Raw genomic sequence first — 14,662 nt, 5'->3', positions numbered from 1 at the left:
CACATTTATGTGAAAGTAAATTCGAAGTGAGGTTGGGTTTATCTAGGCTACATTGACATCTAACTTGCCCAAAGGATKATTTCAACTTGAAGCTAGGTATACTATCATTCGTCCATGGTTAATTGGATCTTTGCAAGTAATTACCATTAGCTCTATYAAGACGATTCCAAATTCATGATATGAATAATAAGCTTTTATCTTTGGATATTGTCTTTTATATATATGTTATTCATAATATACAGTATATCGACTACGCAAGCAGACTCATCTCTCCTTCAAATATTGCTATTTGGTTTCAATCAATTAATGATTGAAATGTTGGATTCACGTCTCCATCTCAACCAAAAATCTAAGTTAAAGAATAGCACTAAATCAAATCAAACTTTAAATACACTTCAAATAAAGTTTTATTTGATTTAGTCATATTCTTAAATGTTTGTTTGAGATGAAGACGTGAATCCAACATACTGTATTAATAACTTGTAGATTACATTTTAAATCAACCAACCATCCTGCATATACAAGACAATATCCAAAGGTAAAACTGTACAGTATTATTAACATCCTATTTATAGGGTTAACGGTAACTACTTCTAAACTTTCAAAGATCCAATCAACCATGGATGAATGATAGTATATCTAGCTACATGTTGAAATTATGGTGTACTTTGTTTGGCAAATCATTTGGGCAATGTAGCCTACATAAACGCAACCTCACTCACTTTCAACTATTCAATGTTATTTAGGTAGTCTACGCAACTGAGTATGGAATCAATGTCTAAATGTGTTGAAATGATAGCTCAGATGAAACGAACACAGCTTGATTGCTAAGCAGGGTACAGAGGTAGGCATCTGGATGGTGGACTTATTCTCATTAAAGTGCATTAGCCCTCATATACCAGTAGGAATCACTGCTCAGGCAGAAATCGTTGGACTATGGCTTCATGTTTTATTTCAATATACCTCTTTATTTAGGTTGATAGCATGATGTTGAAACAACGCCATTAATTTGAACATGCCATTTTACTATCAACATTGAAACGATGTCAAATAAAATGTCTAATCAAATCTAACATTTTACAATTTAAACCACTCAATAATTTTCAACATATACATAGTTCTGATGACTATGTTGAAATTAGATTGATGTAACAACCTGTTAGTTTGGTTAAGTCAATTTATTTAAATTGAACTTTTACCTTCATTTCAATGTTTACAACTCCGGTTGAAATGTGGTGAAAACAGTACTGGTGGATGAGCTATTGTCTGAACTGCACTTTACATGGAAAAGTGGGCAACTATTTGGCCCCTACAAATTAAAACAAGTCAGGACACATCCTACAGCCAGGCATTTTCTCAGTTGAGTTTCCGACTCAAAGTAGTCAAAAACACCCAGTCTCAAAACAATGAAGAGCTGTTTTACTGGAGGCAATGGTTCACTGCAGAGTTTGCAGTAATTATGAGCTTCACTCATGACTTAGGAGATATTTCATCCTAAATGAGAAATAGCAAAGAAGTGGAGCCTGTCAAGAAGAAAGCTGAGATAACTTTTTAAGTGGTTTTCCCAAAGCAAGGCAGATATCTCACAATATTCATTGCATGTCTCCATACCAACGGAACAATCACATTTGACCTCTTAAAGCAGGTTTGCATTTTCCGTCATTAATCTTTCTGGCAGCTCTGCAGAATGGTCACTAGCTGGCACAGCACAGCCACAAAGTCATACAATTTTAAACCTAACCCTAACCTTAACCCCAAACACATTGCTAACCCTAATGCCTAACCCTAACCTTAAATGAAGACCAAATAGCACATTTTTGTTTTCATACATTTTTGCAATACAGCCAATTTTGACTTTGCAGCTGGCCTATTTAGTGAAATCGATCAGTTCTGCCTCCAGGACAAGACTCACGACAATAAACGTCAACCTGCTCTTTTAGATGCTCAACACCTTACATACTTAAAACATATTCCTAATAACAGGGTAGACTTTAAACATTGCTATTCCATAATTCATCCACTTTTGAAACATTGTATTTGATGGTGGTGCTGATTCAATTAGTAAGAGATAAGTCACTTCTTGTCAGCACTAGCAAATTATGTGACCTATCCACTCTGCTGCTAAGATTTCATCTGCCAGAAACCTCAATACATACACTCAACACGTACAGGATAACATACTCATATTATGGGAGCAAAATATATCTTTGACATTCTAAGTGTTTACCCTTTTATTCATATTATCTCTTTCCAACAGACACCTGCATGTTCTCACATGGAGAGAGAACATTTGACTTTTCATAGCTGTTATTAAGTGCCTTGACAATCCCTATAAAGGACTGGTAAGGAAGTTGACAATGCTCTAGGCAGTTCCTAGTGTATATTTAGAAACAGGACCCCTGCCATTAACAAAACCTGTATATGGTTGTGAAAACTAACATTAATCCCCACGCTGCTGAACTAATGAAGGTGAAGGCACAATGGCACTGGGCCAATATCTTCCATGGGTGCCTTTTAGGGTTGACACATGCCCCTCAATTCCCAGGTAGTAGAATGGGTGTCAGGAATCTGTCTTTTAAAGTTATAGTAAAAGGAAGTGTACAGGTGACAGCAGATGTGTGTGATGAGTTAAGTATGAAGTGTCTTCTTACTAACCTTCTTTCCTTGAGGGCCCTCAGGTCCCATGTCACCCTGTGGTCCGGGTATACCCTGGGAAGGAACAAAGAACACTCCTTAACAAGGGTACATGTGCTGCTGCTGCTACTGTGCTGGAGGACACCATTCACATCTAGATATAAAGTGAAGGTTACCCAGATACTGATGCTAAATTACTGGGAAGAGCTAAAGAGTTTACAGCAGCCTGGTCTCATAGACCAGACGTAACATAGTAAGGGTAAATCCGGGACACTCAAACTAGTATGTTATGTTTGGTATGGTTACATAAGACAGAAGGTTACTTAAGGCAAAAACAAAAGTAGGGTGGTTGGTCAAGTGGGCGGGGAGGCGTGTAACGCGAACGTCTAGCAACTGAACTTCAGCATTTTAGCAACTTTGCAACTACTTACTATTTTTTAGCTACTTTGCAACTACTTAGCATGTTAGCTAACCCTTCCCCCTAACCTGAACCCTTTAAACCTAACCTTAAACCTAACCCCTAACCCTAACCCTTAGCCTAGCTAACGTTAGCTACCTAGCTAACATTAGCATTAGACACCTAGCCACTTAGCTAACGTCAGTGACAACAAATTGGAATTCGTAACATATCATACATTTTGCAAATTTGCAAATTATTTTTGTAACAAAGCATACGAAATGGACATCCACAAATTAATACATACCATACCAAACATAGCATATCATACTATTTGGAGTGTACCGGATTTACATTCACTGTGTTCTGTCTACTCCTGAATCCAATCCAGGTTGATTACAACCATTATCAACTACATTGTGTGTGTGCGTGGGACGGGAAGGGAGAACGGAGTGAGTACGTATGTGTTTATACAGGAGTTTCACAAAAGGATAACGCTTTGATCTGAATATGTGAATTTTCAAGGTACATGTTGCTGTTGTCTACCCACCTGGAGACCTCTGACACCTCTGGAGCCCATTGGACCCTCAGGACCCTGGGAGTGGACAGTCAATGAAACAGTAAAGAAAGGTACTGTATAAATCAGCCTGTCATACGACCAATAGAACAAAAGCATGACACAGAGAGCAGACAAATTTGATTATTCATACATACCCTGTCTCCTTTAATTCCTGGAATGCCACACTCGCCCCTCTCACCCTGTGTAATGGAAATCGAAAGCAATACGTCATGAGAAATGAATGTACTGTAGCTTCAAAATAACAGAAATATTAATGGCAACTTGAATGACATACCATCTCTCCTTTGTAACCAGGTTTTCCCTGCAAATAAACACAGTATAATAGGTTAGAACGTGAGCAACAGTCGTACAAACACAGTATACCAAAGACTAGGAACACCTTCCTAATATTGAGTTGCACCSCACCCTTTTGCCCTCAGAACAGCTTCAATTTGTCGGGGCACGGACTCTACAAGGTGTTGAAAGCGTTCCACAGGGATTATTGCCCATGTTGACTCCAATGCTTCCCATAGTTGTGTGAAGTTGGGTGGATGTCCTTTGGGTGGTGGACCATCCTTGATACACACGGGAAACTGTTAAGTGTGAAAAATCCAGCAGCCTTGCAGTTCTTGACACAAACCCGGTGCGCCTGGCACCTACTACCATACCCCGTTCAAAGGCACTTCAATCTTTTGTCTTGCCCATTCACCCTCTGAATGGCACACATACACAATCCATGTCTCAATTGTCTCAAGGCTTAGAAATCCTTCTTTAACCTGTTTCCTCCCCTTCATTTACACTGAGGTGGATTTAACATGTGACATCAATAAGGGATCATAGCTTTCACCTGGATTCACCTGGTCAGTCTATGTCATGGAAAGAGCAGGAGTTCTTAATGTTTTGTGTACTGAGTGTACATTGATAAATGCTTAGTCAACATACAGCTGTATTATGTTAATTTGAGCCAGGTTGCTGCAGCAACAGGAAATGTGAATGATTGTGCTGAATATAATTTTTGGACATTTTTGTAGCGGTTGATACATTTTTCATAAGGGAATATTACAAACTTCAAAAGCCTTTTTAAACCTCATATACACTATACATTTTACATTTCCTGCATTGCATCTCCTCCAACAGGGTGATCAAATTAAGATCCTACATTTGTATCTATAGATGTCTGGATATCTGCATAAGAAAATGTCATTAAAAAAAATACTGCGTGTTTAAGTGTATCACTCACCTCTCCGCCGTCCCGACCTGGAAGTCCACTTAGTCCTCCCTCTCCCTAAAAGGAAAGGAGAACAGAGCATCTGTATTATTTACACAGTACACACAGGAGCTATTTGATTTAGATTTCTCATATTAGGAATATATGTCTATACAAGCAAAGTAAGTGGAAATGTGCTGTATATTGCATCTTAGTGAGACATCAGGAACACAACAGGTATGTTCATCAATTAAATAATTCAACATAATCATAAACAAATCAAAGACCTTCAATCCTTTAAGACCAGGGGCTCCATCATCTCCTGGGCGACCCTTCTTCCCCTGTGGAATGAAGGAACAACATGAGATTCATTTAATTCACTTTAAAACAAAACAGGTTTGACGGAAGGCCACTACTATCCATTGCAAATGATCTGCAGCGAGTCAGTTAAGTGATAATGCCCAAGAAGATGGTGTTTGGAGGATATATTGGCACGGTGTCACTTTAATACAATGGGTTACCAACATATTTACATTTTAATATGAAATGTTATTTTGATMAATTTCTTCATATTATTTCATTCTTCCACAAGATATAGTCCTGACACAAATCTAGGGCTGCTAGAGATGCAACCTAGTCGTTCAGTCTTTTTGTTCTGTATCTATGGACGCTACCCAGTCGGTCAGTCTTTTTGTTCTGTATCTAGAGATGCGACCCAGTCGTTCTAGTCTTTTTGTTTTGTATCTATGGACGACCCAGTCGTTCAGTCTTTTTGTTCTGTATCTATGGACGCTACCCAGTCGTTCAGTCTTTTTGTTCTGTATCTATGGACGCTACCCAGTCGTTCAGTCTTTTTGTTCTGTATCTAGAGATGCGACCCAGTCGTTCAGTCTTTTTGTTCTGTATCTATGGACGCTACCCAGTCGTTCAGTCTTTTTGTTCTGTATCTATGGACGCTACCCAGTCGTTCAGTCTTTTTGTTCTGTATCTATGGACGCTACCCAGTCGTTCAGTTCTTTTGTTCTGTATCTATGGACGCTACCCAGTCGTTCAGTCTTTTTGTTCTGTATCTATGGACGCTACCCAGTCGTTCAGTCTTTTTGTTCTGTATCTAGAGATGCGACCCAGTCGTTCAGTCTTTTTGTTCTGTATCTATGGACGCTACCCAGTCGTTCAGTCTTTTTGTTCTGTATATATGGACGCTACCCAGTCGTTCAGTCTTTTGTTTCTGTATCTAGAGATGCGACCCAGTCGTTCAGTCTTTTTGTTCTGTATCTATGGACGCTACCCAGTCGTTCAGTCTTTTTGTTCTGTATCTATGACGCTACCCAGTCGTCAGTCTTTTTGTTCTGTATCTATGGACGCACCCAGTCGTTCAGTCTTTTTGTTCTGTATCTATGGACGCTACCCAGTCGTTCAGTCTTTTTGTTCTGTATCTATGGACGCTACCCAGTCGTTCAGTCTTTTTGTTCTGTATCTAGAGATGCGACCCAGTCGTTCAGTCTTTTTGTTCTGTATCTATGGACGCTACCCAGTCGTTCAGTCTTTTTGTTCTGTATCTATGGACGCTACCCAGTCGTTCAGTCTTTTTTGTTCTGTCATCTATGGACGCTACCCAGTCGTTCAGTCTTTTTGTTCTGTATCTATGGACGCTACCCAGTCGTTCAGTCTTTTTGTTCTGTATCTAGAGACGTGACCCAGTTGTTCAGTCGTTCATTCTAAATGTTCCATTGCCATACTTGCTTGCTAGCTAGCCAACTACGGCTAACTTACAGTCACGTCAAACAGTGCAGCTAGAATAACAGCAAAGTAGCTGCATTTACTTAAGCTGTTTTCTAGTGACATTTATTTGGATAAATCCATAACAATAAGCTGATGAGATGCGATTTTGGCTGGCATAGAAAATGTGCTCACTCGTCAGGACACTGTCGTTCAGACGAGCTAGCCAACAACACAGCTAACGTTACTGTAACACAATCACTTCAAACTGAAGCTGGAAAGACTGCAAATTAGCTGCGTTTTTCGTTGTACCCTTATTAATTTTGTTGTTGTTGTATATATCTATAAAAACTATTCTAGCTGAATCATGATTTAGACTGGCTGAGAAACGCTGCCTGCCTTTCTGTCTCGTCCCGACACGTTCATTACTATGGGACAGCAGGAGATCGAATTTGAATATTGAAACAATGCTGCAAATGTCGGAGAGACAGACAGCAAGGTTAATACAAATCTCCAATGTTGAAAACTAAATGTTAGTCTGAAAGAAATGTGAGATAATGTCTAGATGCTTTTTATAGTGGAGATCAAGTTTATAAATTACTTGGCTGGGCTGATGGGACAGTGAATTGCGCATTTTAACGTCATAGATTTAGCCAGTGGTATCTTGTGGAATAGACACCGGCTGGAATGAGATTTTAACCAATCAGCATTCAGGATTAGACCTACCRGTTGTATAATGAAAGATTAACCATYTCTGGCTACAGAAGTAGGGAAAAGTGAAAGGGAAGCATAGTTTCCCTGAGGGCATCAGCATTGTTCGGTCATTGCAGGTGGTAAAAGGACCTGAGGTCACAAGGGGGGTGGCTTTGTGTTTGTGTGTGTGTGTGTGTGTGTATGTCAAGGATGGACATGTTGCTGCTTGACCAAAGGTGAGAGGTCAGGCACCTGGACAGCGTGTGGTGGTTGCCATTCGCAGCTTATCGTCGATTTGTGGCCGTTAAACTAAAGAGAGTAATTGTGAGAGCCTTTAAGTCTCAGTTTAAGAATGTAAGGAATCTCTCTGTAGAGAAAGCCCCTGGTTAATGATCATGCAACTGTCTGTCAGCYCAAGACTGTCAGACGCTGAGGACCCTGACATTAACATGGCTGTCATCCATCCAGAGAGGGGCCTCTAGTCTGGTCCGATGATGTGGAAGATCACGCACCTAGTGTCACAGTTTAAGCCCCCTCCAACATTCTCCTTCTCTGACTAGCTGACAATGGAGCTAGTAAGTGTTATTTACGATGGCAAAGGTCCTGTTTTTATTGGGAGTAAAGGCCTTCATAGGCTGCCCCTGGTTTCCATGGGGGACATCTTATGTGGGAAGGGAAATGTCCAATAACTTGTCGGGACAGGCAACGCAAATTAGCAACTGAGGTTTATAGGAAGTATTCATTGTTTTTCTCAATCTATTTTGTCCTGCAGCATTTGGAGTATTTTCAGAAGTAAGAAAGACAGCTTGCTCTGTCCACAGGGGGTACTTCGACAAAACCAAGCAATTACCTCTGATATCAGAACTATGTTAGCTTCCTCTTTACAAAATTCAGCACTTCGGGAACAAACAACTTTCTTTTATTTCAAAGGAGAAGTGTTTTGTGATTGGGGAGTGTTTGGAAAGGACAATGAAAGTACTTACAGTTGGACCACTGAGCCCTCTCTCGCCCTTCTCACAGGCACATCGTTGGGCCAGGGGACACTTCAAAAAGGCAGGATAAGGTTTCAGAATCAACATGTACAGTATATGACCATGCAGTGTCCCTGAACTTAATTATGTATTTTGTTGAATGAGGATAGCATTTCAATTGCATCAAAATGTAATAGTACCTACCCCCTTGTCAGCCAGGTCAGTCTGGGTAGAGAGAAATAAAACAGTGACAACCATTAGAGACAATCATACAACATCCAAAACATACATACAGAAATCATGTACATTTACAACTATACTGAACAAAAATATAAACCATTTCACCGATTTTACGGAGTTACAGTTCATATAAGGAAATCAGACAATTGAAATAAATAAATTAGGCCCTAATCTATGGATTTCATATGACTGGGCAGGGGCGCAGCCATGGGTGGGCCTGGGAGGGTATAGGCCCACCCACTTGGGAACCAGGCCCAGCCAATCAGAATTAGTTTTTCCCCACAAAAGGGCTTTATTACAGACAGAAATACTCCTCAGTTTCATCAGCTGTCCGGTTGGCTGGTCTCAGACGATCCCGCAGGTGAAGAAGCCGGATGTGGAGGTCCTGGGCTGGCGTGGTTACACGTGGTCTGCGATTGTGAGGCCGGTTGGACATACTGCCAAATTTTCTAAAATGACGTTGGAGGTGGCTTATAGTAGAGAAATGAACCTTAAATTCTCTGGCAACAGCTCTGGTGGACATTCCTGAAGTCAGCATGCCAATTGCACGCTCCCTCAAAAGTTGAGACATCTGTGGCATCGAGTTGTGTGAGAAAGATGCACATTTTAGAGTGGCCTTTTATTGTCTACAGCACAAGGTGCACCTGTGTAATGATCATGCTCTTTAAATCAGCTTCTTGATATGCAAACCTGTCTGGTGGATGGATTATCTTGGAATTTAAGAGAAATAGGCTTACTGTGCATATGGAACATTTCTGGGATCTTTTATTTCAGCTCACGAAACACGAAACACTTTACATGTTGCGTTTATATTTTTGTTCAGTGTAGATTACAAAGACAGGACTTGTAAACTCTAGCATATTGTATCATATTTCTGCCTCCCCTCGTCACACACCATTTAAACCTCTAATCCTCTCATCTGGACTCGGAAAAGCCTGCTGTGTGAGTACAAGTGACTGTGGGGGGTTATTTGAATGATGGTTTCGTGCCAAGCTCTGTTTTGCTATGTTGCCACTTGAAAGAAATCAGTGAGTAGACATTCCATTGTAATACCCACGAGCCAAATGTAAACCACGTTATGATAAAAAGAAGGCTAAGAATATCACTGAAATTATCACTGAAAGAACCTGTCTGCTTCCACTCATAGGTATGTAAGGTGCGACCACAAGAGGCTCTGTTTACCCTTATTGGGACAAAAACCTTGTGGCATAGCAGATTCAAAGTAAAGCCCATGGGATATGCACTCATAACATGCAGATGGTAAGAAGCCAAGTCTATTGAAAAAATGTAAGACAGCTAGCTGTCTGCTCATTGAACAAAAAATACAAAATCCATGGCTGTCATCGATAGCCATTTATTATCTTGCTACAGTGTCTTGCATTTGTATAGCTACAAATTGTGGAATGTCAGTCATTCAGGCTCCAGCCTTTATCCTACTTAAAAAACCTTCCTGAGAGGATTTTGGTTACAATATCCAAGATATCCCTAGTTCAACTTTGATTACATCTAAATCACAACTGTATCATTGCATCATTATTACACCCAATATTGTGTTTTTGAGCCCTCCCCTTCTCCTTTTCCACCTCTTCAGTCTAATTAACATGCTGCTCTGCCAGAGGCTGTCCCCAAAATGGCACCCTAGTCCCTTTATCGTTCACTACTTGTGATCAGGGCCCATGGGGTTCTATTCAAAGGTAGTACACTATGTGGCTAATAGGGTGCCATTTGGGACGCACACAGAGAGAAGCACTGACCTCAACTTAAGCAGTGACTCAAAGTAGAATCCAAGTAGTGCCTTTGCTGCTGTTCGATGGCTGCTCTGAGCAGGCGCTGCATCCCACACTCTTTCTTTCTCTCCCTATATTGCTTTCTCTTGTCATCTCCACTTCCTCCCTCTCTCTCTATTGCTAACGCTCTCTCATGCTCTCTCTCTCTGTCTTTCTCGGGAGTTGTTGGTGTGCAGATTGTGAGAGGGTTTGCTGTCCTTTTGTGTGTGTTTATTTCTATGTATGCAAGGCAGATCATACTCACAATTTCCGTGAGGACTTTCTCCACAATATCAGTATCCTGTAGATTGTGGAGGTATCGGGAAGCAGGAGAGCTGGCCAGCAGACGGAGCTGGGCCACGTTGGCTGGCTCATTGGCTGCACGGGTGATGCCCACCGTGAAGAACTTCACCCCCTGGTTCTTGGCGTCGGCGGCAGCTGAGAAGATGTCTGGGTTCCTGGGGTGGGAGATGCCGTCAGTGAGTAGGACGGCCACCTTGATGCTGCCTGGGATGGACTCCTCCAGGTACATCTTAGTCATGTTGGTGATGGCGTAGGTGGTGTAGGTGCCGTGACCGATGTATAAAATGGGGGTGATGTGGGACTTGAAGTTGTCAGTGCCTCTCCACTGCTTAAAGGTCTGCTCGATGATGACGTGACTGCTGTACTGCAGCAGGGCCACCTTCCAGCTCAGACTGCGACCGGTCTGCAGACGGACAGCCTGGAGCCTGTCCACCACATCCATGGCAAAGTGCTTCTCCTGCTCATGGTTCTCCTTGGCACTCTCAGAGCTGTCCAGCAGAAAAGTAAGCTCCAGACCGCAGTCCTCATCTAAAAGTGTTCATGTGCAGAYCTGTCAGACACACAATTGCGACAAGAGGCCATTCTATTGAAAAATGTCATTGTGTGTTATGAATGTGTTATGAAGTACTTACGTACAGGTAACTGACATAATAAAGGAAACACTTGAGTAAACGAGGGATACAAAGTATATTGAAAGCAGGTGATTCCACACAGGTGTGGTTCCTGAGTTAATTAAGCAATTAACATCCCATAATGCTTAGGGTCATGTATAAAAATGCCCAGTTGCCCATTATTTTGACTACCATGAATAGAAGAAGACTTTCAGTGACTTTGAAAGAGTGGTCTCAAAGGAGCATAGGGGGTTTAAAGTGTGTATATATATATATATAGAGAGAGAGAAATAAATGTAAACAAATATAATAAATAAATAGGTCACCAGATCTCAACCCAATTGAACAGTTTTGGGAGATTCTGGAGTGTTGCCAGAGACAGCGTTTTCCACCACCATCAACAAAACATCATATTATGAATTTATCATGGACAAATAGTGACGCATCCTTCCAATAGAGTTCCAGACACTTAWAGAATTTATGCGAAGGTGCATTGAAGCTATTCTGGCGGCTCGTGGTGGCCCAAAGCCCTACTAAGACACGTTATGTTGGTTTTTCCTTTATTTTTGCAGTTACCTGTAGGTGTACTTCAACTAAAGTGTGTTTTCTATCTTGCCTCATTTTTAAATGGAAATGCAATCATTCAAAGTTATGACAGTCAAGTGAAAATGTCTATGAAGCCAAAAACCCTATCTGAAATCAACCCTTTATCTTTATATTACATCTCTCACAAGGGCAGAAAGACCAAGCTAAATCATGTTCATATGTTCAAAAAATCCCGTAGGATATCAACACCTTGGGAATATAGCAGGTACAGTATACCACAGGACATCCACTGATAAGATAGATATCTATCTACTGTCTGTACCTGTGTTAACCAAATGTAAAAACTTTAACATTTGATTTTATGATGTATGCTCAAACTCTTGTTTAGCTGAATTCTATTGGATTGATGAATAATGGTCACAGAAATGTGACATAATAAGACATCTGTGATCTCACTGTTTAAGCACCATCTGAAATTAGCAACTTTTGCAATGAGTAACTGTACTATTAAAAAGAGGATGTCTTTTCTCATACCTTGTCTATTATGTTTTTGCCCGTTAGGTGCAGTGGCTGCGGCTGCAGCTCGCAGCTGGGCCCCCCTGCCTCTGGGTCTCTTGTTCATTGTTCTCTCCTCATAGTAGTCCTGAGACCAGACACCCAACAGGCCTGCTACAAACAGGAGCCATGTCACTGTAGGGAACATCATTGTCCCTCCTGCAATAATAATGTTTGGAATGTTTATTTCTTTAAAGAACAATCTACATGATGACTTCATGTTCGATGACGACGTCATGATTGGTCAACAACGTAGAGTATTTGAAAATTGATATTTGTGCACAAGATTAGCGCACAACAAGTCCTCAGATTAATCTATTGCACTAGTTTTTCATCTGAAACCATACGATTTGTTAATTTCTCCCTCCTCCATTTTGAATAATTTTTGAAATCACACACCCTCCCTCTATTATACATTTTTAACATGCATATAGGCAGATTGTCCTTTTACTGAGCAAAACTTGTAGACTCACAATCCAAAGCCTTTTTTTGCGTGCTGCAGATCCAGGTATCCTTGTGCTCCACTAAGTGCAATGTTCCAAAATGCTGGGGTTGTGCAGGTAGCGAGAGAAGAACAGCAGTGATGGAAGGTTCCAGTTAGTTCCCTGAGTGTGTAGCAGCAATAGAAACAATGATAGCCATCCTGAGGCACAGTGTGTCTGTGAGCCTCTGAGCCTCTCCCACCTCCTTCATAAAAGAGGAGGGAACACCAGATCCCGCAAGACCCCGCCAAGACTCTGGTTCCTGCTCGGCCCTCAGGGCAAGGGCAGAATGGGGTTGGGTTTCAGCACTTTGTTGTGTAGAGGTTGTGTAGGTTTTATAAAGATGGTTGTGCAGGTTGTGTAGAGATTATAAAGATGCCTCCAAGCATCTAATATATTTTGATATGGTTGTGTAAAGTCATTATTTTTATGAGTGGTGTATATGTGTTTCTAACCCGAATAAATCTATTATTTTCATCCCTGAAATTTAACTCCATCTCTCCCARCTGTACTTGACTTAATAAGAGGCAAATAGATAAGGGAGGAAGTGTTGTTGTCTTAAAGACCAATAAACTTTCCCTCTTACATACCACAGGATCCTACCGTGGTTGTCATGTGATCAGAGTTTAGTGCGTTGGGCTCATCTGGTCTTCCTCATTGTGCGTGGAGAATGCTTTTGTCCTGTGGTAATCGATGGGTTAATGACTCTGCCTAAATCAGTCTTACATTTGTCCGCAAGAGGTTTACAAGTAGTTTCCATACATGGAACAGCTTATCATAGTTACTTCAAATCAAATCCAAATGTATTTGTCACACACACACACACACACACACACACACACACACACACACACACACACACACACACACACACACACACACACACACACACACACACACACACACACACACACACACACACACACATGTTTAGCTGATGTTATTGCGGGTGTAGCGAAGTGCTTGTGTTTCTAGCTCTAACAGCGTTGTAATATCTAACAAGTAATATCTAACAATTTCACAACAATACATACAAATCTAAAGGAATGGAATTAAGAATATATTAAATATTTGGGCGAGCAATGTCAGAGCGGCATAGACTAAGATACAGTAAAATAGGATTGAAAAGAATACAGTATATACATATGAGTAATGCAAAATATGTAAACATTAAAGTCCTTGCTGACACATAAGCGAGGAGTGCCAGACATACCTGTGTATTTAACAACAAAAACTTTGGGGTTGTATCTGTTTTTGCTGATTTTGCTGTTGGTCAGAATCCTCAATCTTCCACACTGAGATGCCTTCTTTCTTCATTCCAGTGCAGCTAAGCTTTGTTGTAATGAGCCGTAGGGAACTAGGGATATGTGAATGTAACAGTTTAACTTTAGTCCGTCCCCTCGCCCCGACCCGGGCGCGAACCAGGGACCCTCTGCACACATCAACAACAGTCACCCACGAAGCGTCGTTACCCATCGCTCCACAAAAGCCGCGGCGCTTGCAGAGCAAGGGGAACCACTACTTCAACTCAAGGTCTCAAAGCGAGTGACGTAACCGATTGAATCGCTATTAGCGCGGACCCCCGCTAACTAGCTAGCCATTTCACATCCGTTACATGAGCAATGGTTAATAGCAGTCAGGCTGTAGTGAACATATTGCACATATTGAGGTTGGGAGGCATGGATATACACTGAGTATTCCAAAGATTAGGAACACCCTACTAATATTGAGTTGTAGCCCCCCCCCCCCGCTTTTGCCCTCAAACCCGCCTACTTTGTCGGGGCATGGACTCTACAAGGTGTAGAAAGCGTTCCACAAGGGTGCTGGCCCATGTTGACTCCAATGCTTTCCACAGTTGTGTCAAGTTGGCTGGATGTCATTTGGGTGGTGGACCATTCTTTCAAAAATCCTTCTTTAACCTGTCCCTTCCCCTTCATCTACACTGATTGAAGTGAAATTAACAAGTGACATCAATAAGG

At 41.3% G+C, this 14,662-nt stretch overlaps 1 protein-coding gene across 1 annotated transcript in view; it reads right to left on the bottom strand.

Annotated features, from left to right (window-relative positions):
- LOC111974869 (collagen alpha-1(XXVIII) chain-like) overlaps nt 1-12,892 on the bottom strand; it is a 50,248-nt gene extending 37,356 nt beyond the window's left edge. The window contains exons 1-11 of the mRNA XM_024002933.2: nt 12,675-12,892; nt 12,181-12,360; nt 10,452-11,017; nt 8,385-8,405; nt 8,193-8,252; nt 5,085-5,138; nt 4,831-4,875; nt 3,886-3,912; nt 3,746-3,790; nt 3,582-3,626; nt 2,656-2,709 (exon numbers count right to left, since the gene is read on the bottom strand). Coding sequence (XP_023858701.1) covers nt 2,656-2,709; nt 3,582-3,626; nt 3,746-3,790; nt 3,886-3,912; nt 4,831-4,875; nt 5,085-5,138; nt 8,193-8,252; nt 8,385-8,405; nt 10,452-11,017; nt 12,181-12,352 — 1,089 coding nt within the window. The 5' untranslated portion in view covers nt 12,353-12,360; nt 12,675-12,892. The remainder of the gene's footprint in view (nt 1-2,655; nt 2,710-3,581; nt 3,627-3,745; nt 3,791-3,885; nt 3,913-4,830; nt 4,876-5,084; nt 5,139-8,192; nt 8,253-8,384; nt 8,406-10,451; nt 11,018-12,180; nt 12,361-12,674) is intronic.
- Between the last annotated feature and the right edge of the window lie 1,770 nt (nt 12,893-14,662).

This window comes from Salvelinus sp. IW2-2015, linkage group LG2, assembly GCF_002910315.2.
Source record: "Salvelinus sp. IW2-2015 linkage group LG2, ASM291031v2, whole genome shotgun sequence".
Classification (NCBI taxonomy): Eukaryota; Metazoa; Chordata; class Actinopteri; order Salmoniformes; family Salmonidae; genus Salvelinus; species Salvelinus sp. IW2-2015.
The sequence above is the reverse complement of the archived record's forward strand: the minus strand, read 5'-3'. Positions and strand labels throughout refer to the sequence as shown.